The 27,542-nt window shown below is 32.6% G+C and overlaps 1 protein-coding gene and 1 long non-coding RNA gene across 2 annotated transcripts; both read left to right on the top strand.

Moving 5' to 3' along the window:
- Positions 1 to 445: 445 nt before the first annotated feature.
- LOC132721346 (uncharacterized) lies at positions 446 to 1,447 on the top strand. The gene is made up of 3 exons (XR_009624451.1): positions 446 to 580; positions 947 to 1,040; positions 1,320 to 1,447. It is a non-coding gene; the product is annotated as an uncharacterized LOC132721346 (long non-coding RNA).
- Positions 1,448 to 1,891: 444 nt separating this feature from the next.
- LOC132721347 (neprilysin-1-like) lies at positions 1,892 to 18,383 on the top strand. The gene is made up of 11 exons (XM_060705634.1): positions 1,892 to 1,984; positions 2,399 to 2,476; positions 4,645 to 4,748; positions 6,222 to 6,280; positions 8,593 to 8,644; positions 11,321 to 11,388; positions 11,740 to 11,873; positions 12,823 to 12,888; positions 13,392 to 13,496; positions 16,732 to 16,808; positions 18,208 to 18,383. The coding sequence occupies exons 1-11, from the start codon at positions 1,907 to 1,909 to the stop codon at positions 18,308 to 18,310; spliced, it is 924 nt and encodes a 307-aa protein (XP_060561617.1). The 5' UTR covers positions 1,892 to 1,906; the 3' UTR covers positions 18,311 to 18,383.
- The last annotated feature ends 9,159 nt before the right edge of the window (positions 18,384 to 27,542 follow it).

Raw genomic sequence — 27,542 nt, forward strand, 5'->3', positions numbered from 1 at the left:
TATTTTCTATTGCATAATCATTTTTTTGGATAAATATAGTAAGTACACTGATTTATGTCTTATACACTCACATATGGAAGTCCTTCACATGAAAACTGGTTGAAAGAAAAATTTAGATAAACTTGAACAACTATAGTTTCCCAACAAATTCCAATGTCATATTTTGAAATGTTTATTCATGATATATATGATATCAATTATGCATTTAGCCTGGGTTTGTAAGTATGCTCTTGGTACATGATTTTCAATTTTGACAAGAGTTTGGAGGCAATAATTTTATATTGTATACAAAAAGGGCACTTATTCTTTTTTGAAAATAGGAATGATATCAGCTTTGAACACCTGAAATAGATTGCTCTACAAATCTAGAACTTTAAAGTTAGTTTTGTATGCAACATATTGCGCCATTATCAGTGCTTTCAGCACTTTGATTATTTACATTTTAGGTGAATTTTTTGCAAATTGTTGAGGGTATTTATAAAGTTGGTGGATATTCCTTGAATGCTACGGATGTAGTCACCATATTTTCCATTGGCTATTTCATTTACACCGACACTGTGCTCAGTAAACACTTAAACAGGTAAGCATTGAAAAACAAAATAATTGAGGCGGGGGAGGGGGATGGGGTTTGAAAAGTAAAATATTTTAGATCAAACATCACATAGACAGGTCATTCTTTAAATTAATTATGTTTTAAATAAAAGCAAATTAACGCGATGTACATATATGAGAACATGACAGTAGTGAAAATGTTCCATAAAAATGATTGTCGTCATTTGAGCCATATCAATATTTCCTTTTTTTTTCTTTAAACTTTAATGGTGATACACTTTACTCATCAAATTTATTTTACAAACCAAAATATAAAAGTAAATTAGCACAGAGTACATATACTCTAAAGTATGATAAAACATTGCTTAAATAAAGTTAACATTTATACTTTCAGTGTTGTTGCTAATTATATTGTGACCAAGGTTGTTATGACACAAGTTAACTTTCTGCCACAAATCTATAAAGATATTACTGAGCGATTCCTAGAAGTAAGTGGAATATTTTCATCGATATCATATTTAACAATTTACTCTAGTTTTCATTCAGAGTAGAAGAACTGTCGAACATTATCTTTTAATGTATTATATATTTATATTAACATAATTATTTATTAAGCTCCAATGTGAAACAAGTTCTTGCAACTTAAAATAATCACTTTCGAGTCCGCTTCCAACCAGTACTGGTGTCATATGAAGAAACATGGTCGTTACCCGAGTAGTATCATATAATAATGCATTAGGATCAACTAACAGCAATTCATTTTACAGGCTTCTGGACAAACGAGTTACTCTGCCTCAACTAGACTTGATTATTGTGTTTATATGTTGAGAGACAGGATGCCTGACGTTATAACTCGACTCTTCGCAAAGGAAGCCTTTTTTGAAAAGGACCGACGCTACGTAATACTACATTTATATATTTTACTCAATTATTACCAAAAATGTGTTTGTTACAAGAAATACGTAACAGAGTTAAGTTATGAATCGAATTACAGGCATTACATAAATACCAATCAAACTCGACGCAAGCATCTGTGATATTTACATGTGATTCGATTAATTCAAATTATCAAAAAACATATACATATTTATTAACAATACAGATTTCAATTTTTACCTGTGTTTATGATGTAAATTGAACAGTCAAATTAATGGGATGTAAACAGAAACAGTTATCTTATCAAATAACAAAGTAAATTAATACACAATAACAAACACATAATTTGCATGGATGTGAACTGGAGAGCAACGTATTCGTAGGTCTTGTCTTTGCAAGAAAAGATTCACAGAAAGCTTTTCATTCAAATTTATCAAACAATTTCATATCATTGCAGGTCTTGGAGCTGGTAGAGGATATGAAGAAATCCTTTAAGAAAATTATAGATGCGACTATTTGGATGTCCAACTTCACCAAGCGTGCTTCAAAAGAAAAAGTAAAATAGTTGTTATCTCAAAAACTAGACAGAAAGGTTTCATAATTTGAAGGGATTTTTAACGATTGGTAGTTTTGGACATAACCAAAACATTTTTTTTATACAATACTGCAAAATTTGGCAAATGCATGTGAATGTCCTTATGGACAACAAATCAACATTATAAGGACAAATTCACATAATAACTATATTGCCGGGGCTTTCCAAATCAAAGAATGATGTGAAAAAAGAAGGCCAACAGTGTTGGATTTCATTTTTCCTGGCGTTGCATTCCTATATCATAAAAATGTGCAAGGAGATCTATGCATAGCTGTTTGTTTATAATAACATGAGCTTGACTTGTTTGAAGTATTTCTTTATGTTATGCTATATAGTTAGATATCTAATGCAATTCTAAAAATGATTCCTGAACAGATTGATAAAATGGGAGTGGAAGTAGGTTACCCAGAAGAAATATATAACGATGCGCTTTTAAACTCAGTTCATAAGCAAGTAAGTGTTTCAAGAGTTCTATAATTATTCTATTTGTCACCATGTTTTGTAATGTTTGCATTTATTTAGCACAAGGTGAGCTTTTGTAATCACAATTAGTTCAGCGTCCTTGCATCCGTGCGTCAGTGAATCTGTCGTCGTCATTGTTAACGACTTCTAAATTGAAATCGCTAAAACAAAAGTAATGCAATATTTTTGCAATGTTCCAAGCATAGAGCTATAGTAAAACTGTTCAAATGTTAGATGTCCAATTAAATTTTTTGGTAGGTAAAAAGGGTCAAAATATCTTCAAATAATTAAATCTTGGAAACTCGTCTCTGAAAGTGCATTGCCTAGAGCTTATATGATATGTTTCATGCATCGTGTTATCAAAAAATCCTTCAAATTATTGTATTGTGGTAAAAATCGTCCCCGAAAAAGGTGATTATGGCTTTTCAATATACAGCTATCCTTTTATTCTTGAAAACTGCAAAGGTTATATTTAAAATGTTTATCATGAAGGATTTTCTACTTGACATGCACTGTAGCCTTTGAGAATAAATTTATCTCGCCCTGGGGATCATGCGTTTTCTTTACATGTTTATAGTAAAACCTCGAAAACAAATCATCTTCTCGAAAACGGTGGACCTCTTCAAGTTTGTTCAAATCACAACACTAGGTTCTAAATTTGTCCCTACCTTGGGCGGTCACTGATTTTCCTTTTAAATTGTATGTATGTAGAAAAGCTTATTTCCTTTTTTAACCATGACGACTATAGCTTAGATAGTAAGTATGAAATATGTGTAATGGATCTCTACCAAATGTTTTCATTTTTTTAGCACTGGGATCTAAATTTGCCCTGAATGTCATGGATTTCCCTCATATGTATATAAAAAGTACAGACATGAAAATTGCTTCTTCTCTACGTCAAACCAATGACGGCTATATCTAAGATCTTTGGAATTGAAACATTGTCTAGTGAACCTCTGCCGAGATGATTTAAATTTCCCTGGGGTCCTATTTGGCCACGCCCTAAGAGGTCATGTATGTTTATTACATGTTTATTGAAAAAATGTCTTAGATAAATGGCATGATACATTTTATCGTTGTCCTCTTCCGAATTGTTGTAATTATAGTCCTTCCTGAGGCCCAGAATTTCTAAAGAGACTATTGACTTTCCGAAGCAACTACTGAATTTTTAATAGCGGCCAGTAACTTCCATAACAACCATTTATTTTTTATTGCAACCATTGACTTTTCATAGAAAGTAGTGAATTCTTCATCAAACAGATACTTTTCACAGTAACCATTGACTTCCATAGCAACCATTGACTTTCCATAACATTTTTTGACTTTCTCCGGCAACAACTGACTTTCGTAGCAGCCATTTACTTTCCATAGAAACCACTGACTTTTCCTAGCAACCATTGACTTTCCATAGTAACTATTGAATTTTCATAACCATTGGTTTTCCTCAGCAACCAATGACTTTCCATAGCATCAATTGACCGTCATTAGCAACCAGTGACTTTCCATAGCAACCATTGACTTTCATATGACAAGGGATTTCCATAGCACTAAGTGATTTTCCATAGCAGTCACTGACTTTTCTAAGCAGCAAGTGACTATAACAAACTTTAATTCCATTGCAACCAGTGACTTCCATAGCAACCATTGACTTTCAATAGCAACCAGTGCATTGCGTGCAACACATGATATTGTTGACCTCTAACACGTTTGTTAGAATTATATACCTGAGGCTAAACCATTTGCTTTCGTTAGCAACTATTGACTCTTCATAGCAACCAGTCATTTCCGTAGCAAATACGGAATTTCAATAGCAACCCTGGTTTTTCTTAGCAACTTTTGATTTCTACAAGTATTGACTAACGGATTTCAATATAATCCTTGAAACTTCAATTAGGATTTCGTTGTATACTTCAGTCAGGTGAGCGATAAAAGGGCAATCATTGCCCTCTTGTTTATGAAAACAGTGACATGTGTTCAATACACAGATAAACAGATTCAACTGTTATATGATAATAAAGCATGTACAACAAATACGCTTCAGTACGAAATATTATATCAAGTTTTAAGGGAGATCCCTTTGCAACTATAACCCCCTGCCTGCCTTAAAGTTATCGTGCCGGACTGTTGCAGGTCAAAGCTAACTTATTCATTTTTTTTAGTTTTCCATTACCCCTGAGAGTCCATTCACAACAGCCGTTAGCATGTCTAAAGCAGAAATGGTCCGCGAAGCACAATTACTGCGGGAACCTGTTTTTAAGGATCCGTAAGCTATTTACATGTTTATATATTATATTTAATATCATACATGTCATATAACAATAGCCTGAATTATGTGGTCTAATGCAGTGCAACGTATTGTTTGTTAAAGCGTTCTGATTATTATCAAATAATATTAAAGAAAGGATTCGTCACCAAATGATAGTAAATCGTTTACATACGTTCTTGAAGATCATTTGCAACGCTTTTTATGCTTGTTTGTTCATGCTTTTCTTATATTTTTTCGATTGTTTTAAAACAACGTATTTTCATGATGAAAATAAATATAATAGCTATCGTTATATTAAAAATATGTCTTATAAAACGCATAAAAAGGATATGTAATACTTGTTACTACAGTCGAACTTCGTTCGCTCGAACTCGAAGGGCATGTGCAAATTTGTTCGAGAGATCTGTAGTTCGAGCCAAGCGAGGTTAAACTATTATTACATAGAACATAGGCCTAAAGGTTTTCCAGCTTACATCGGTCAAATGATACATATGTCAATGTAATTGTTTGTTAGTACATCTGTTGGTCGAACACGTCATATTAAGAATTATTATATTATTGAAAAAAGTATTAATGGTACACTGTCTTAATCTATATTCATGTATATTGTAATTGGTTGAGTTCCATTGGGACTGATCATTATCCAAACTGCGAACAATGTTCAAAACATATTTCTATGTTTATTATGGGATGAATTTTATTTTAAACAATGATTTAAACAAATACATCTTTAAGCTACTTGTAGTCATTTACTTAACCAAACAAACGTACAAGCATCATTCTATAAATAGAGTACACTGTTACTGTTCACGGTACATGAACCACGGTTGTAATTAAAGCTGGCCGGGTAAACATAGTAATTATTTGACTTTTGCGCATTTCAGGAGTTATTTTCTTTCTATCGTTACTAAAGACGGCAAATGTACAATTTTATCATTACAAACAAATCGGTTACAACACCTTTTAATGTGTATCAATTAGCCATAAATGCCTTTGTCACCATCACGAGGTGTTAAAAACATGTGTCGCCGACAATCAATTATTTAGAACATGTCGACCCGCAACTTTTGCTGCTTGTGTTCGACCGAAAAGATGTTATTAACACTATACTGTTACTATATCAGGTTTGCGAGTTCGAGTGATGGGTGTTCGAGCGTTCCGAGGTAGAACAATATAATTATATTATATAGGAATTTTGCCGGGACTGAGCGAAGGGAGGTATTCGAGCGATCCGAGTTCGAGCGAAAGAAGTTAAACAGTATTTTAAGTCTTTGCTTTAATCTATTGAAATCAATCGTACTCGTACAGTCGTCAACCTGTTTTAACTCTTTCCTTCATTATAAACGATAACGAGTTTATATTCCAATTAAATGGTTTGCAAAGGAAGAGTATGCTATCACTTTCTTACTTGTCACGTATCCTTTATACTTAACTATCTAATTGATAAACATATCAACGACCATTTTTCAGATGGAAGGAATCACCATTAATTGTAAACGCCAGATACAGTCTAGACACAAATACCATTAGTAAGTATAAGTATGTTGGATTTTTGTTGTTGTTGTTTTTTTGTATAAAGTTTACTATCCTTCAAATTAAACATGTGGAAATGCAAGCCAAAAGATTTTTTTAAAGATAATTATCTGGACTTACCTAGTTTAATAGTATTGTGTAATGTTAAGTCAGTTTCTCGTGAATTCTAAATCAGACATGCATTGAAAGTTTGTTTACACTACTGTATAGTTATTATATATGTAATAATTATAGGTCTGTATTATGATAACTGTAATCAAAGCTGTCCATATGGAACCGTAACAGTTACTACATTTTAAGAAATAAATATTGTTTGTGTATATTTCCTTATTCATGATATAATTTTAATTGCCTTTTATAAGATGAATTAATTCATTTTGAATCCTCTATTCAAGAAAATAGTGAAATGATGCCGGGTTTGTGTAAAATTTTTTTTATTAGATTCGCATCAAAGAAAATCGGTATGGCAAATGACAAATGCAAATTTCAACAGGCTATTGCAGCAATGTTAACAAATTGAATATTTTCCAACAGGAAAAACACACCATTGGAATAAATAAATAAATTATAAATACAAATGATATTATACTCATCTTAGAATTAACAAGGTTATGCACTTTATGATATACTGCTTAAGTACATAAATTTAGAAAGAAACAAAGTTATTAATGTTATGTTACATGTAGTTGTTTTGTATTTTCTTGCTAGGATTTCAAAACATCACCTATGAAAACAATTATCTGGCCAATTATTTTTATTTGTATTATATTTATTATCATTTATTTATTTATTATTAGTATTATTATAATTATTATTATTATTATTATTATTATTATAATTATTATTATTATTATTATTATTATTATTATTATTATTATTATAAAATAATACTAATGGTGATGATGATTATAATGATGATGATGACGAAGATGTTGATAATGATAATTACAAACATTTGTTTCAGATTCAACTTTTTTCTTGCATTTACATAATGTTTCTTTTTCCTTGACACAGTACAGTAATGATATACAATCCGAAACAATTATAATGACTATGTATGCACTTATTTATTGCATGTAGAAATATAAAGGTTGTGTGTGTGCTTTATAGAACAATGTACATTTCGATTTAAGAAACAAAGTAGGAAATATCCAGAAGTTTGGTTTTCTCTCAGTGATTAATTACAATGATACATCGTGGAATAAAGTGGATTGGTCTACACTTGTCACATTTTTCACGAGTATTTCAAAATATTGATGAAAACCATAGAAATGTATCATTTAGATAGTCTTATAAAATGTACCTGGAATAAAAATGTTTGAGTTCGAAATTGATTAAGTATGAACACATATATAAGTAATGATAATGAAATATTGAACTTGTGACTTAAATGTATCAACATTTTCCATTATATTGTATTCTTTCGCTTCCTTTTTTTCAAGCATGAAACTAGATACTACCAGCATAATATCGAAGGTTTAATAGATATTCCATTATAGACAAATTCTATGATGGCTTTTTTACACTTTCGCTGGCGACAACAGGATAAAGCGCAAAACGTCGCATTATCTAACTGTTGTATTGTCGTCCTGTTGCTAGCAAATCACGCCAAAAGGCGACTTGTCTCGCGGCGTGTTGCCATGATGGCGTTTTGTCGATTGTGTCGAATGGAAGAATTCGCATTTTTGCGCTTTGATGCACGTGGTGTAACTCTCCAGGAACGATGGTTAGGAAACTACCCGCCTATATGACTGAAATACTGTTGGAAAAAGGCATAAAATGAAACAGAGTCATATGACGGCATGCACGATAAGAAGCAAACTATTTATATAAGCCAAGCAAATTGTCGACATGGCGGCGACGCGCCGCACAATTACGTCCAGTTTGGTGCGATTCACAGGGACAAGGCGAAAATGAGAAAATAGTATTTGTTTTCGCTAGCGACAACTCAATGCGAAAAAGTGTAACAAATCCGCCACCATACAATACTCTTTAAATACTGCAACGCAATCATGGTAACCTTTGTCATTCTAAGATGATCTCAGAAAAACAAATGTTTACAATGTGTTGAACCATATTGAGTGAAGACGTCGGCGTTGTTTGTGTTATTTGGGGTCACATTTTTGTCATGTATGATATTGTATAGAGCAAAACCATTTGATTTAAATAAAACAGGTAGCAAAGCAAACGTTAATGAAACAATATTTATCTTATCAAAATATGTATTTATTTCTGTTATAATTTTGATTTCTTAAATACTCTGTTAAAATTTAAAACTATATAAATGTTGATTTATTTATACCTTCAGTAATACATTCAGGAATACTACAGGGCAACATGTACTCGCATGGCAGTCCAAAGTAAGTTTTTTATATTTTCATTTCATCTGTTGGTAGTTATACATTAGGTAGGTTTGCTGCTGAACAATATGTAAATTGTTAGCTTTGCATCGAGTAAATTTAATGCTTTACATTCAGAACAATGCTATTTCTACATTGATTTGAAAAGTTTTAGCTCTGTTTCTAGTCCAACACTAGTTTACTGTTTGTAACTTGCTTATTTTCATTTCGGCAGAAGTAATATGTTGCCACTGTGTTTGAAATGCTTTTGTTGTTTCTCTTTTGTACTTATTTTACTCAACTTCTTCAAGTTCACTTTACAATTTACGCTACTAATAATTTTACGTCAGACGTTTGTTTCGCGATTTTATTGGCCGGGTTACACTGGTGCAAACCCGGGTTATAGTATGGTGAATGTTGGGCGGCGGGCGGGCGGCGGGCGGTCGGGGAAAAAACTTTCGTAACAGTTTTCTCAGCAACAACTTATCACAGCCTTTTGATATTTAGTATACAGCATCATCGCATGGTCCCATACTGTGGGATTCGATTTCAGGACTGTCGCTCATCTACTTCCTGTTTGCTGACCTAGTTAAATTTTCAGCATTAATGGTCAATAGTAGGAAATTTTCGTTTAATGCTGGTCAATAGTTGGAAATTTTCGTCACAGTTTTCTCAGCAATTACTTATCACAGCCTTTTGATATTTGGTATACAACATCAACACATAGTCCCATACTGTGAGATTCAATTTCAGGTCTGTCGCTCATCTACATCCTGTTTGCTGACCTAGTTAAATTTTCAGCATAAATGGTCCATAGTAGGAAAATTTTCGTAACAGTTTTATCAGCAACTACTTATCACAGCCTTTTGATATTTAGTATACAGCATCATCGCATGGTCCCATACTGTGGGATTCGATTTCAGGACTGTCGCTCATCTACTTCCTGTTTGCTGACCTAGTTAAATTTTCAGCATTAATGGTCAATAGTAGGAAATTTTCGTTTAATGCTGGTCAATAGTTGGACATTTTCGTCACAGTTTTCTCAGCAATTACTTATCACAGCCTTTTGATATTTGGTATACAACATCAACACATAGTCCCATACTGTGAGATTCAATTTCAGGTCTGTCGCTCATCTACATCCTGTTTGCTGACCTAGTTAAATTTTCAGCATAAATGGTCCATAGTAGGAAAATTTTCGTAACAGTTTTATCAGCAACTACTTATCACAGCCTTTTGATATTTGGTATACAGCATCAACACATGGTCCCATATCGTAAGATTCGATTTCAGGTCTGTCGCTAATATACTCCTGTTTGCGGACCTAGTTAAATTTTCAACATTAATGGTCAATTGTAGGAAATTTTCGTAACAGTTTTCTCAGCAGCTACTTATCACAGCCTCTTGATATTTGGTATACAGCATCAACACATGGTCCCATACTGTGGAATTCGATTTCAGGTCTGTCGCTCATCCACTTCCTGTTTACCGACTTAGTTAAATTTTCTACATTAATGCTCAATGGTAGGGAATTTTCTTCACAGTTTTCTCAGCAATTACTTATCACAGCCGCTTGATATTTAGCATACAGCATTAACGCATGGTCCCATACCGTGGGATACGATTTTAGGTGTGTCGCTCATCCACTTCCTGTTTGCCGACTTAGTTAAATTAATGGTCAATGGTAGAAAATTTTCGTAACAGTTTTCTTGGCAACTACTTATCACAGCCTTTTGATATTTGATATACAGCATTATCACGTGGTCCCATACAGTGGGATTTGATTTCATGTCTGTTGCTCATCCACTTCCTGTTTGCTGACTTAGTTAAATTTTGACATAATTAATGATCAATTATAGATAGTAGAAAATTTTCATAACAGTTTTTGTCAGCAACTACTTACCACAGCTTCTTGATATGTGGTTCACAGCATTGACATGTGGTCCCATATTGTGGGATTCCATTTCAGGACTGATGCTCATTCTTTTTCGGTTTACCAACTAAGTTAAATTTTCAACATCAATGGTCAAGACAGTGGTAGAAAATTTAAGTAACATCATAGCCTCGTGATATTTTGTATACATATGCAATCCGGCCTTTTCTGTCTTTGACACATTTTTTGATTTGATACAGGTGTGAATCAATAACTTGTCTGAAAACCTAAAATCATTCGCCCAGAACGATTATTTCTTTATTGTGAAAACTGACTTGAACCTTCAGAATCGCATTCAAATTTGAATGTCGCTAATCATGTAAAATCCGAGTATATTCCTTAATAACCCTTTATCATATTCCTCAATTTGATCTATGCAATATTATGAAATATTACAGTTTAGAACCACAGTAGGGCTCTGTTAAAGTAATATACATAAATTTTATAAGTTTGATCTAAACGGTAAGCGTATCGGGTTTGGCAGATGTTCAGATAAGAAATTTTGTTCCTGAATCGTTTTAATATGCCTATAAATATTTTAAGAAGTATAACAATGAACGATTTGTTACGTCTTCTCCTTCTCAAGCTGAAAGTCAGCCTAATGTGTAATTTCATTTTCCTATTTGCATATTTTAAGCAACATGTTGATAATTTTGCTTTTTTATTGTCATCTGCATTTGACTGGATTAAAAATAAGTCCCAACAATTTGTGTCACATTATGTTTACAAATATGATTAATTTCTAATACTTTTATCATTTTAAGATATATGAACTATGGCGCAATTGGCGTAATTATTGGTCACGAAATAACACATGGCTTTGATATTCGCGGTAAGACTATCAGAACATATTTGTCTTAAGATAAGGACACGAACTTATTTGATATAACATCTAATTATTCTTATTATCTTATTAATCAAATTGTGTCGGCCTGTAACGGTCTTTTCGTATTATCATTGCCTTGACATGATATTACATGCATACACATTCATCAATTTAACTGTTTATAATAACGACATGTATAAATGTACGATATTTGAATTACGCTTCTCCCACGATTGGGTGCTAGGCAAGCGACTCTATATTGCCGCTTACGCGAGTCATACTTGCTTGTTCCTTTGTATTATGTCTTGGATTCTGTTATAAATACATTTCGTTGTTTCTGTATTATTTGGTACATAGGTAGGAAGTTCGATAAGGAAGGAAGGAAACAGGCATGGTGGTTACAAAGAGATGTTGACAAGTTTGAAACAAAGACTCAATGTTTTATAGACATGTGGAGTAACTTCACTATACCTGGAACAGGTGGCATGAAGGTGATACATTGTACTTATATATATCTCTATTGTTTATTTATATGTTTGTAGAAATATTAACATGTACGAAATTCCTTTTAAAAACACAAGATTATAAGAAAGTACGTAAACTACTAATTACAGTATTATTGAAGAGATTAGACGTTCATACCGTGTTTGCGTATAAAAAAGCAAGTACTTTTGGGTATAAAACATTCACAAGGGATGTATTACATAAATTATGCACAGCACAGTTTAAGATTTCTTTACATGTGTATTGTGTCGTATCAAAGTTTGAACTACTAACGTTTAACTGCTTCTTTTGACAGCCTACTAAAGGAATGACATTGGTAATAAGTAACTGATGTATCATTTAATCATTTTTTTAACTGATTTGAACAGACACAAGTACATTTTCGAAAAAGTGATTTTAAAGATCCTGTAACACATTTTTTTCACGGTTTTATTTCATAAATATGACGCTCAAATTAAGAATTGTCAATCTTGTAAGTTCAAATAAGCATTATTTATAAAGATATTACCCAATTTAACATTTTGCGTAAATAAAGGGAGGTTATTAGAAATTTATTTTCTATAAATTCCAAGTCGAATTTTCCAATAAGAAATGAATGCATGTAATTTATTCATTAAATATAATGTGCACAAATATTTGCAGTACACTTTTTACATATTCTTGAATGTTTGAAAATTGTTTTATTTGCATAATTATATACATATATAACATTTTCCAAGTGTATGATACATACAGTAACAATATCAATCACAAAACATACAGGATCTTTAATAAATCAAACTTATGGTAAGCTTATGTTTAGTTGGAACATAGTTAGTAATAATTGATTTCTGCATTTTTCCTTTCTTCCGCTACTACGTATATCTAGACAATCAATTTAGTTTACAGCATGTTATGTTTTTAACTGCATGTTTTAAGTGTTAGCACACGTTTCAGAATAATGGTGAGTTGACGTTAAATGAAGTTCTGTCTGATCACGAAGGAGCACGGATTAGTTATAAGGTACATTACTTAAGATATTGGTCGCAATAAACGCAAGTAAACGATATTAAGGATTGTTTACAAAAAGCAAAATCAGCATTGCCATATCAACAAGCTACTTGGCTACTTTATATTAAACTGAAGTGCCTACATCGGAAGAAGTAAGCAGGTTTAGGTTTCTCCTACATAGAGAACTTTGTATTGGATCCTTACATTGAATGTTTATCATTCCGAATGGCATTTTAGCAGGAAAGGTCACGTGACATGCATATATATTTTCATGAAAGTTGTCTTCAAAATTTCCAGTATCTCTACTTTCGCTTTATATTTTCAACGACAATGGTTGATCGATTTAAAAAGGCGCAAGTGTATTCACAGATATAAAATGCTGTTTTGTATAACTTTAGATACAAACATGGTTTCAACATTTACAGCATATACTTCCATTGGTTAACAACATTAACAACCATGTATTTTTAGATATTGTTTTATATTTATTTGCATATTGTTTATTGTAATTTAAGGCCTATCGTAGGATGATAGAGAAACAACAGAACGGTAAAGAGGAAAAAAGATTGCCTGGACTTCCTTACACACCAAATCAATTGTTCTTCATAAATTTGGTGCAGGTGGTTTTAATCTTTAATTCATTTATTAAATAAATTTATTTTTGTCAGTTTGGCACCGCTTACATTGCTTTGCCTTTATATTCCTAAAACTAGTGAAGTGTTATCGTCAACGATCCAAGATAAAAGTGTAGTTACCAACTAAGCATTATTTAATGATTAGCCTAATTTGTTTGTCAAGCACGTATGTCTTACATAAAGGCAATAAGTCATGTTTCAAGGATATTGTGTTTTTGACTTTTGATCTAAAATGAACAGGGGTTATTTACTTGTCATGACTAGTCAATATGTCATTGGGACGTTAAAGGTTGTGTGCGGCACTTTTATGACAAAGTCATCATACATCGTATTAAATAATGTATAAACGAAATGTTTGCTGACTGGTAGTATTTAGCTGGGCATATTGTTACCAACACGTTCAATAATACCTTGACCTTTGACCCCAACATCAATTATGGACATGTACTGGCCAATGTCAATGCACCTGTAAAGTTTGAGGGCCTTGGGCTTATTGAATGACAAGTTGTTAGTCAGAAACTTTTTTGACATGCAATGTGAATGTGGCTTTGACCTTCAAACCCCTGTCCCGAAAACATAAGGAGTCATCTACTTGTCAGGACCAATTTTCATGCACAGCCTGAAGTTCATAGATCTAGGCGTTCTTAAGTTGTTAATTGGTAAACTGTTTAGTTTACAGACCAACAGATTGAGACCTTGTGGACCTTGACATTTGACCTAACGTTATCTACTTGAATAAAACACCTACTAAGACTGTGGGCTGAGGACCAATGAGTTGGCTAGTTATTGGTTGGAAACCGTTTCGAAATCGAAAGTCAGTGTGTTTGTGACCGCTGATCCTTAAACCCATGATCAAATGGAAGTCATTTATAGGTTAAAACCAATGGACATATTAAGTTTTTGTTTTCAAGTTATTTGTCGTAAACCGTCTTGACCGTCAAGGTCAATTAACCTAGACCTTTGACCCATGGTCTCCAAATCAAAAGGAGTCATTTGCTGGACAAGACTTTTGCAGCTGTGAAGTTTGATGGCCAAGGGCCAATTGCATGTCAAGTTATTGATCGGAAGTTTGCCATACAAGGTGCATGTTAAATTAATCTTTGACCAATTGGCCCGAAACACAATTGGGGTCAACTATATACTACAAAGGAGGTTGCGATCAATATTGCAAATGTTGTCAGGGTCCAGTGGGGCCGGCACTAAGAAATAACTTCAAATATGGATCGAATCCTAGACCATGCAAGGCGTCTTAAGCAATCAAGCTTAAGGAGCCAGACCCCAATGCCCTAAATAATCTAAATATGATAAATGAGAGACATGAGGGATGAAGTAAAAGCCATATCATGTTACGTTTCAACAATATAATTGAAAAAAAACATCTTCAAAAAAATATGTACATATAAATTTCATAAATCGTTTATATATGTGTCTGTAATCTGTGACTTCTTATAGACATCAGCTTCATATATGTTGGTCAAGATCTAGGTCATCATTATACTGGATAAAATATATATAAGCACATAGATAAGCAAAATTCATCTAAACTGCGCAGACATGAGAGTGTGATGAGTAAAATACTCAAAAACTGCTCGAACATAAGCACATGCACAAGAGAGTGAGATGAGATATATATAAGCTCATATACCACTGCTCTTACACTTAAAGCCATGCAGAGATATACACAGTGAGAGTGAGATAAGTGAGACACTTATATACCACTGCTCACACATTAAAAGCAACTTTAAGCAGGAACACAAGTATAAATCTCTTCTTGATTTCAGTATCAAATATAACATTCTTCAAGTATACTTATAAATTACAGGAAGGACTGAGACATGAGCATTAGTCATGAATGATTTCCATTCCAAAAACCCTAACATATATTTAGATGAAAAATATCTCTTCTAATACAGCTTATGAAGTTTTATCAAATTTTTAGCATGAACATCAACTGAACTGTCAAACTGTAAAAGATTTCTTGACTAAAATGGCTTCTTGTCCAACTCGTTCCTTTCTGCATGTACATTCTTCTCTCTATCTTCATAAAAAAATATAACACGTGCAACATGTAAACAATAACAAACGTCATCCAAGCCCTGGATTCTGATTGGTCAGCCGCATCACACAAAAATAGTTCCAAATTGAGATCAAAACTTCTAAGAAAATATAAAGGCCATCGGCCATCTTTAGCGTCCGTCAGCATCTTCTTCTAAAACAAAAATAAAAAACAAGAAACAACTTAACTGAACCATGGAACTTCCAACTGGCGAATCCAAACATCGAACGCCATCCTTACTTTCACTTTCGTCTGTATCCGGTTATACAGGCAGTCACGAAACAACAAAAATAAGTCTGAAAATTCTAGAAATAACTCTCGTGGATTAACCCTAACGATTTTAGGCGTGCAAGAGGTCGATCAAGGGCGCGCCCGAGCTTTTATATCATACGATGCTGGAATTGCAGGAAAGCTCTGCAGGAATCGTTGGAAACTGGAAGGTCGCTGTTCCGCCATTCCTCGATAAAATTTTAATGAGCCAAATCTAAATTAAACTGGCATGTACATTACTCAAAGACCATGTTGCTGTTTCTAAAATAAATCTTCTTACATATATATAGCAAAAATAACAATAGACAATGTATGAAATAATATTTATAGCCTGCATGATAAATTTTACCGATTGCCGGAAGGGGTATTTAATTAACGGAACGTCGTAAACTCCAACAATTTCAACCAAGACACCCGCAAATCTCACGAAGAGCGATGAATATTAATTACACAGATAAAACAGAATTTTAAGTGTTGACAGTGTACAATTAGACCCCAGGTATCTTCAATGACCGGTAATTGATTGAATTAAACCTGTACTTTAATGTAGAATCAAGTAATTATGATATAATTTCTGTGACTGACAGCTTGCATGCCATATTTTCGGATAGGGCTGGATTCGGACTGTATAAGATAGTTGATCGAAATTTATCATTTCTCGTCTTTGTGATGACATCATGGGCACCACAATATTACCCGAAAATGTCCATAAGGTCATTCTGGATTATGAGGTCAATATTACCGTCGTTATTACCTAGTCCGGGAAAACGGCGTGAAGACATTGCTTCTAGCAATCGTTGTTTACCTTTCTAAGAAACAGACAATATTTATTTGTCATTCAGTTTTACAAACTATCAAGCATTTTCATTACGAATATTGAACTTTCTCTTTCAGCCAATGTGCACCAATATAAGAAACGATATGAAAAAGTTTTGGATACAGAACATGGTGCATCCATTATCATCAATAAGGTAAAATTGCAATTTTGTGTTTTCGTGATACTAAACTATTTTTTTTATAATGAAGTGTCACTTTTTTACTCAGCTTGTGAATTATTACATTTACTCGTTACTTGTTTTCATTGCGCTTGGGATGTTGGATTCGAATCAATTTTACATGCAACATGTATTTGATATAGGCTTTTACAACTAAATTTCATCTATTTGTGACCGAACGGTTTGAGTATATATAGTTAGACAGTTTCACGTTTGACTTACGTTGCATCTCCACGCTTTTACATGTACACAGAATTTGTGACAACTACTGGCTAGTATATACTAAGTAGTTTGACCAAGCATACTCAAATGCTAGTATTTTTACAATATATTAAGTGAATATCTTAGTATTTGTTGCAGCTTAAGTATTAATTTCCTTTCATGACTTATATTTTAGCTCTGTAGGAAAACATAATACCTATATTATATCCGATCAGTTGCAAGTCTACACAAAATTGGATCGTATGAAAATGCAAGATGTAGCAGTTACTAATCTTAAATGGTTTAAAGGATGAAGAATATTATTAAATGTCGTGAATGTATTTTATTTATCCGGCAAAAATTGTTTTCTGTCCGGACAAACATTGTTATCTGAATTTCATTTCATTTACGAATCAACAGCAATAAAATTATGTTTTACAATCATAGCCTTTCTATAATAATATAGCCTATCTAATATTGCATTACGAAAGTATGAGGTGATTTTGCTGCACAGCAGCCAAGTCATTTACGATTCGGAATAGATGATTACTTCGAAAAGACATGATTATTTTAATAAGTCTTCAATAAAAACAGAAGTACATAAAATCATACATCATAATAACACTTTGCACCCTATTGTTATTTTCTTGCTTTGTTGTAAAACTTTTTAATACAATACATGTTTTGTCAAATAGAAAGACAATTATAGTTTTATTTATCCGTAAACAAATATTGAACTGAGCAATTGTTTGATTTCATATAATGAGTGATCTTACCCCATACCTTATATGGAGGAACATAATTAACTTCTCAGCAGTCTGCTCTATTTTTCATTTATTAAAAGTTATTCTCGTGATGACATTATTAATCATTGTGTCAGGACTGGTGCTAATCTCTCAGAAATTCTGAAAGTTTAATGTTTATGTTTAAACTCAAACTTATTGGTGATTCTTTGCTAAATACGAATTTATATAGTGTTAAATCGGAATATACTTAATTAATACACAATCTATTATTATTAACCAATAAGAGAGCGTCTGCACTGTCTCTATACATATTATAATTACTTGTCTCGTCCTGTTCTGTGACATCATAAAACAGGAACGGACGTTATGAAATTTTCGCAACGCATTATGTACAATTTTAACCTTATCATTTTTCAATATGTCTTCAGATTTGTCGGGCTTTTACAGAATAATGAAGAATTTGCAGATACCTGGAATTGTCCAGTTGGATCCAGGATGAATCCTGCTGATAAATGTACGCTTTATCAATAAAAATCAATTAATAAATAGCCTAGACCACTCACTGAAATAAAACTTAGATACATATATAGCATGGAGTATTAAAATTGAAAGACCAATAAATTTATTTTCAAAATAACAGTGTTTTGCTTGCTTGTTTCTCGGTATATTCATTTCTTCATCGTTTGAGTTATGTATAATCGTATATGAAATAAAATATAGCCAGCCAAATCACTAAGGTCGTTTTAACCGCCACTGTGTTTCTGGATTAATTTCCAACCAGGTTCTAATGTTCAAATATCGAAAATTAATTGTTACATGTATAAACCACTCCCACACAGATTCACCCCATTTATTAATGTTATTATATTTTCGAAGCAATCATTTTCTTAAAATCGTATTGAAACTTTATCTGTTTTTACAGTCAAGATATATAATTTAAAATACTTGGAAACGATAAATTTCTATTTCCATAAGAAAAACAAACTAAGTCTTGAATTTACAACAGATTAGCGTTGTTAAAGTCATAACTATATGATTTCTTATTTTTTGTTATTTTTTGAGTTATTGCCTTTTGTTAATTTTCATACTTTATTTTTGTCCGGACCATTTCTCATAAAGTATAAAAGCTATGGACTTGAAACTTCATAGGATGATAGATCTCAGTCAGAAGAAGTGCAGTGCACAAAAACTGGTACTCTGCATTTCTTAATTTTTGAGTTATTGCCCTTTGTTAATTTTCATACTTTATTTTTGTCCGGGCCATTTCTCCTAAAGTGTAAAAGATATGGACTTGAAACTTCATAGGATGATAGATCTCATTCAGAAAAAGTGCAGTGCACAAGAAGTGTTACTCTGCATTACTTATTTTTTTAGTTATTGCCCTTTGTTAATTTTCATACTTTAATTTTGTCCGGGCCATTTCTCTTCAACTATAAAAGCTATGGATCTCAATTAGAAGAAGTGCAGTGCACAGAAAATGGTACTCTGCATTTCTTAATTTTTGAGTTAGTGCCGTTTGTTAATTTTCATACTTTATTTTTGTCCAGGTCATTTCTCTTTAAGTGTAAAAGTATGGACTTGAAACTTCATAGGATGATAGATATCATTAAAAAGAAGTGCAGTGCACAAGAAGTGTTACTCTGCATTTCTTATTTTTTGAGTTATTGCCCTTTGTTAATTTTCATACTTTATTTTTGTCCGGGCCATTTCTCCTAAAGTGTAAAAGATATGGACTTGAAACTTCATGTCAGAAAAAGTGCAGTGCACAAGAAGTGTTACTCTGCATTACTTATTTTTTGAGTTATTGCCCTTTGTTAATTTTCATACTTTAATTTTGTCCGGGCCATTTCTCTTCAACTATAAAAACTATAGATCTCAATGAGAAGAAGTGCAGTGCACAGAAAATGGTACTCTGCATTTCTTAATTTTTGAGTTAGTGTCGTTTATTAATTTTCATACTTTATTTTTGTCCAGGTCATTTCTCTTAAAGTGTAAAAGCTATGGACTTGAAACTTCATAGGATGATAGATATCATTAAAAAGAAGTGCAGTGCACAAGAAGTGTTACTCTGCATTTCTTATTTTTTGAGTTATTGCCCTTTGTTAATTTTCATACTTTATTTTTGTCCGGGCCATTTCTCCTAAAGGGTAAAAGATATGGACTTGAAACTTCATGGGATGATAGGTCTCATTCAGAAAAAGTGCAGTGCACAAGAAGTGTTACTCTGCATTACTTATTTTTTGAGTTATTGCCCCTTTGTTAATTTTCATACTTTAATTTTGTCCGGGCCATTTCTCATCAACTATAAAAGCTATGGACTTGAAACTTCATAATATGATAGATCTTATTAAGAAAAAGTGAAGTGTACAAGAATCAGTACTCTGCTTTTTTGAGTTATTGCCCTTTGTTAATTTTCATACTCTATTTTTGTCCGGGCCATTTCTCCTAAAGTGTAAAAGATATGGACTTGAAACTTCATAGGATGATAGATCTTATTCAGAAGAAGTGCAGTGCACAAGAAGTGTTACTCTGCATTACTTATTTTTTTGAGTTATTGCCATTTGTTAATTTTCATACTTTAATTTTGTCCGGGCCATTTCTCTTCAACTATAAAAGCTATGGACTTGAAACTTCATAAGATGATAGATCTCATTAAGAAGAAGTGTAGTGCAAAAAAACTGGTACTCTGCATTTCTTATTTTTTGTTATTTTTTGAGTTATTGCCCTTTGTTAATTTTCATACTTTATTTTTGTCCGGACCATTTCTCTTAAAGTATAAAAGCTATGGACTTGAAACTTCATAGGATGATAGATCTCATTCAGAAGAAGTGCAGTGCACAAAACCTGGTACTCTGCATTTCTTAATTTTTGAGTTATTGACCTTTGTTAATTTTCATACTTTATTTTTGTCCGGGCCATTTCTCCTAAAGTGTAAAAGATATGGACTTGAAACTTCATGGGATGATAGATCTCATTCAGAAAAAGTGCAGTGCACAAGAAGTGTTACTCTGCATTACTTATTTTTTGAGTTATTGCCCTTTGTTAATTTTCATACTTTAATTTTGTCCGGGCCATTTCTCTTCAACTATAAAAGCTATGGATCTCAATGAGAAGAAGTGCAGTGCACAGAAAATGGTAATCTGCATTTCTTAATTTTTGAGTTAGTGCCGTTTGTTAATTTTCATACTTTATTTTTGTCCAGGTCATTTCTCTTAAAGTGTAAAAGCTATGAACTTAAAACTTTATAGGATGATAGATATCATTAAGAAGAAGTGCAGTGCACAAGAAGTGTTACTCTGCATTTCTTATTTTTTGAGTTATTGTCCTTTGTTAATTTCCATACTTTATTTTTGTCCGGGCCATTTCTCCGAAAGTATAAATGCTATGGACTTGAAACTTCATAGGATAATAGATCTCATTAAGAAGAAGTGCAGTGCACAAGAACCAGTTCTCTGCATTTCTTGTTTTTTGAGTTATTGCCCTTTGTTAATTTTCATACTTTGTCCCAGTCATTTCTCCTCAAGTATGAAAGCTATGGACATGAAACTTCATAAGATGATAGATCTCATTAAGAAAAAGTGCAGTGTTTAAGAACCGGTACTCTGCAATTCTTATTTGTGAGTTATAACCCTTTATTAATTTCATACTTTATTTTTGTTCAGGCTATTTCTCATAACTTATAAAAGATATTGACTTGAAATTTCATAGAATGATTGATCTTGATAAGAAGTGCAGTACATAGAAACTGTTGTTCTGCACTTATCATATTTTGAATTATTGACATTTGTTAGTTTTCATATTTCAGTTTTTCCCTGGCCTTTCTCCTAAACTATATTGTTCACAAGGCGACACATCCGACTCGCGGAGTCTAGTTAGTTACATGCGACACTAGTTGAAAATTGCAAAATTTTAATACGTCAAGGGCAATAACTATAAAAATACTAAAAATATCCAGACGAAATTTCTCAGGTGCACAACTACACATGCTGATCAACATTACCGTTAAAGTTCATGACTCGAGGTCAAATACTTTTTTGAGTTACATGCGACACAAGTTGAAAATCGCAAAATGTTACTAAGTCAAGGGCAATGACTCTAACAAGAGGGCCATGATGGCCCTGAAGTCGCTCACCTGTATATAGGCCTCTGGAGCAGAGCCAGTTTAAACCCCAGGGCTTTTATTTGAACAAACTTGGTAGACAACCATAAGAAGATGTTTCATGCTAAACATCTTAGGTCTAGCTCGTTGGGGTTATTCAAAAGAAGATTTTTAAAGTTTTTTCTTTAAACATATAGTAAAAAACAATGACACCCCTGGGGCAGGGCCAGTTTTGACCAAAGGGCTTTTATTTGAACAATCTGTGTAGACACTTACTAGAAAATGTTTCATGCTTAATATCTTAACTCTAGCTATTCAGGTTTTTTCAAAGAAGATTTTTAAGTCGTTGCTATACACATAATTATAAAGAAAATCAATGGCCCCCAGAGTGGGGCCAATTTTGACCCCAGAGCTTTTATTTGAACAAACTTTGTAGACACTCACTAGAAGATGATTCATGCTTAATATCTAAACTCTAGCTATTTGAGTTGTTTTCAAAGAAGATTTTTAAAAAAATTTCTATACACATAATTATAAGGAAAATAAATAACCCCCGTTGGGGGGGAGCAATTTTGACCCCAGGCTTTTTTGAAACTTTCAAAGCAAAATCAATGACCCCCTGGGAAGAATTTTTTTTAGTTTTTACTCTATGTATTTAGGGAAAATCAATGACCCCCTGGGGCGGGGCCAATTTTGACCCCAGGGCTTTTATTTGAACAAGCTTGGTAGACACCTATTAGAAGATGTTTCATGCTAAATAGCTTAGCTCTAGCTTTTTGGGTTATTTAAAAGAAGATTTTTTAAGTTTTTACTAAATGCATATAGGGAAAATCAAAGACCCCCTGGGGCGGGGCCAATTTTGACCCCAGGGCTTTTATTTGAACAAACCTGGTAGACAACCATTGGAACATGTTTCATGCTAAATATCTTAGCTCTAGCTCTTTGGGTTTACTTTAAAAGAAGATTTTTAAGTTTTTACTATATGTATAAAGGGAAAATCAATGACCCCTGGGGCGGGGCCAATTTTGACCCCAGGGCTTTAATTTGAACAAACTTGGTAGACACCCATTAGAAGATGTTTCATGCTAAATATCTTAGCTCTAGTTTTTTGGGTTATTTAAAAGAAGATTTTTTTCAGTTTTTACTATATGGATATAGGGAAAATCAAAGACCCCCTGTGGCGGGGCCAATTTTGACCCCAGGACTTTTATTTGAACAAACTTGGCAGACACTTACAAGAAGATGTTTTATGCCAAATATCTTAGCTCTAGCTCTTTTGGATTTTTAGAAGAAGATATTTAAAGTGTTTTTTTTTTTTTTTGGTTGCCATTGCAACCAGAGTTCTGCATGGAATGGAATTCTTTGAACAACTTTGTTAAGGCTTCCAACAAGAAACATCCCTGTGAAGTTTCATTATGATCTGCCTTATGGTTTCAGAGGAGATGTCGTTTTAAAAGTGTGAACGGACAACGGACGACAGACGACGGACGAAGAGTGATCCTAATAGCTCACCCTGAGCATATGCTCAGGTGAGCTAAAAATACTGAAAATATCCAGACGAAAATACTCAGGTGCAAAACTACACATGCTGATCAACATTCCTGTACAGTTTCATGACTCTATGTCAAATCCCTTTTTGAGTTACATGCAACACAAGTTGAAAATTGCAAAATTTTACTAAGTCAAGGGCAATAACTCTAAAAATACTAATAATATCCAGACGAAATAACCCAGGTGCACAACTTCACATGCTGATCAACATTCCTGTAAAGTGTCATAAGCCTAGGTCAAATACGTTTTTGGGTTACGTCCGACACAAAAGTGAACGGACGGACGGAAGGACGGACGGACAAGGGTAAATTTAAATGCTCGGCACTTAAGTGGGGGCACAAAAAGAAAAAAAGTATTTTATCTGTATATAGAAAATTCGAATTTGTGCATGCCATGTTCAGTAATTATAATCACGTTATTTAAGATTATTCGCAATACTACATCACGAGCAGAATGGAAATGATAAGTTTTATGTGTTAAATGCTCTGAACAACGATGCTATCCCTATTGAGCTTAGCAGTAAAAACCATAATTATGCATTCTACAATGAATTTATTCATTTCAAATTGAATATTTGTGCTGTTTTGAAAATAAACTTTTCTTAATGAAGTTTCAAGATTAACAGCAAATCAACGGTCTTTAAAATTAATGTTTAAAACCATCGTCTTCATTCCAAACGAACCATCTAAATAGCCGAAAAAAATAACTTTCAAATCAAACTGATAACTAACGAATTTAATGCAACTTTGTTTTCTGTAACCAGAGAAAAACTTTGTGTAAAATATGACGATAAACCGGCTGTAGTAGTCAAAATTTTATTTGAAATTGATAAATGCAGATACTACTTTTAACTTTTGTGTGCGTGGTTTTTAAATTATGTCGGTTGTTTCAGTTTGTTTTTCATTGTAGTTTTATGACATTGCATTAAAACAGATAAGACAGGTAAGACAGCATAATATTTCTCCCTAGCATGTAATACGTGTTATTGCTTCCAACAAATTTGATTAAAATCAGCTCTTAGACTAAATAACGATCTGCTTTTAGATCTGATCATTTCCAAACACGAAGTCATTTTCGGTGACCTTTCACACAGCCAATCATCAGCTTGCTTTCATAATTTTGAAAGCGATGTGGTTTCCTTTTAAACCCTGGGAAAACGAATACTGAATCTATTAGGTAATTTTTATAATTTCAATCTTGCTCAGTCTTTCCTTGTAGCCAGCATATCGTGCCTTTATTTGTACGCAGGCACATCATGATGTATCTTCATTTGTAAAGCATGTTAGACACTATTTAAACTGCCTTACCCATCTTTGAAGCTAAACTGTCTTTACATTTTTTAACCCGTCTTGCTATCTTATCTTCTTTATACTGTTCCTTCATTCTTAGAAACAAACAATTGTTAAAAGTATGAGATATTCGATTTATTTTCATTTTTGCTTTTATTAGTGTTTTGAGGCACTAACTGATAGCAGTTCAGTCTATTTTAATCAATTATCATTGAAGAATTTTAAATAGATATTTAGCAAAGGTAATTAGATATAACATGTTTTATAAATGCTAAATTTTCAAGTATACTACATATTTCTTATAGTTCAAAATAAGTGATTGCATACATTCATAAGACAAGCTGCAGACACATTTTTAGAAATTACATTACAATGTTAAATACATTCATACGACAAGCTGCAGACACATTTTTAGAAATTACATTACAATGTTAAATACATTCATACGACAAGCTGCAGACACATTTTTAAAAATTGCATTACAATGTTAAAATAACAAATAATTTAGACATCCATCGGTCATTATAAGCATTTGAGCTGAGACTCCTCAAATACAAGACTAATTACGTTGAAACATATTTGATTGAGCAAATGATATTAATTAATTTGATTTCTATGGTATATCGTTTTAAAACTAAAATAAGACAAATAAGTAGGGAGAGTCTGATGTTTAAAATTATATTGCACGTTTTAGTTGATACAAAATTTATTTTCACTCCATTTGCGTAGGAAGCTGTATGCTCATTGGCACAATCTCAATTCGTTCTTTGAATAAACCAGAACTGCGTAATGAGTGTAAAATGTCTTGTACAAGGTTAAGTTACTAATTCGACGCGTTAACACTTTGACCTTTGACCTTGCCAACACTAAACTATAAAAAGACGCATGGCATTAATTTATTATTTAAAGTGTACAAATTACGAAATCAATAATGTAATTATAAAAAAAGTCATTGTTTATAACGGATCAAATATTGCTTTTTGTTCTAACTTATATTCGGTTTCAAATAAAGAAAATGTTCACCTTTTTGGCTTAAAAAATAGCATGTACACAATATACTGAATTACCTTAAAACAGAATGTATACGATATCTCATCATAAGAAGAGACTACTTAATAAAATTTAACGGCTGATATTATAATTAGGGATTTGCTCAAAATTTCCCTAATTGGGGACAGTTTAAGCGATTTTAGGGTCATCTTTTTTCACTAAATTAAGAAGGACTGTTTTTAAAATAATCAAAATTGCAACAAAACGTTGAAATAAGGACTTGGGTTGTTGAAGTAATAATAAGGAAAACACATGAAATCGAGTTTAAATTTTATTACAAATTATTTTAAACCAGTAAAAAGAGGATTAATCCACCCTTAGTTGCAAAACATGTATTTAACAAAGATTTTATAGCAAAATAAAACAAAGGAGGACTAATCCGCCTTTTTCAATGTACTTCAAACCAAAGACTTAGTATTTTTTCAAGGTGTCTTTAGAAAAAAGTAATTGAAATGGCGGACTAATCCACCTTTACACAATTATCAAAACTAAAATGTTCAATTATAACACATGAAGGAGGACTAGTCCGCCTCATTCAATGTAACCTCAACCAAAGACGTAATATTTTTCAACTAATCTTTAAAAAATATTAAACTCAAAAGGCGGACTAACCACCTTAATATATACAATAAATAAAAATCTAAAAACTATAAAAACAAAAAGGAGGATAAGTCCGCCTTTTTCAATCTAAGTCAAAACAAATACTTTGCATTTTTCAAGGAGTCTTTACTAAACATAAACTGTAAAATAAAGATCAAGAGTCTTTAGAAATCAGTAATTGAAATGGCGGACTTATCCAACTTTAAACAGTTTAGTTAAGATTTCTCTGACAAGATGGATTAATCCTCCTCTTTAAATAAATAATCAGTCAAAACTGAAACAATAATAATAATTCAGGGAAAGGGAGGACTACTCCGCCTTTTTTCAGAAAGATTGTATATACTTAAGTAGTCTGAAAGAAGAATATGAAAGGACGGATTAATCCTCCTTTTTATTAACTTTAAAAAAAGACAATAAGGCGGATTACTAGTAATCCGCCGTTTTGCAATGTAAATCAAACCAAAGTCTAAAAATATTTGCGATTTCTCTTAAACTTATCTGTAAAGGCGGATTAATCCTCCTCTTTCATTAATCAGTCAAAACTGAAAAAATGTAAACAAATCAGGAAAAGAGAGGACTAGTCCGCCTTTTTCAGAAAGAATGTTTACATTGAAGTAGTCTGAAAAAAGATTATCAAAAGACAGATTAAACCTCCTTCTTATTAACTTTCAAATCTAAAGTAGAAAAAGGTAAGACGATAAGGAGGACTAGTCCGCCTTTTTGCATTGTAAATCGAACCAAGGACTAAATATAGTTTAGATTTCTAACAAAACTAATCTGAAAAGACCAATGAATACAACACTTTCAATACTCAGTCAAAACAAAAACAAGGCTGGAAAAATATTTGAAAAGACGGATTAATCCTTTTTATACACTTTCAATTCTGAAATAGAACAAAAGGAAACCAGAAGGGAGGACTAGTCCGCCTTTTGATAATAGGAATCAAACCAAAGACTAAATATATTTAAGATTTTTTCTGAAAAGACGGATTAATCCACCTTTTTCAATAATCAGTCAAAATTGAAACAGTATAAAATCAGTCAAAACTGAAACAGTATAAAATAATTCAGGAAAAGGGAGGACTAGTCCCTTCTCCAAAAAAGACTGTATATATTAAATATATTCAGAAAAAATAATATGAAAAGACTGATCAATACTCCTTTTTATTAAGTTT

This window comes from Ruditapes philippinarum, unplaced genomic scaffold, assembly GCF_026571515.1.
Source record: "Ruditapes philippinarum isolate M1 unplaced genomic scaffold, ASM2657151v2 ctg218_1_1_1_1, whole genome shotgun sequence".
NCBI classification, from domain to species: Eukaryota; Metazoa; Mollusca; class Bivalvia; order Venerida; family Veneridae; genus Ruditapes; species Ruditapes philippinarum.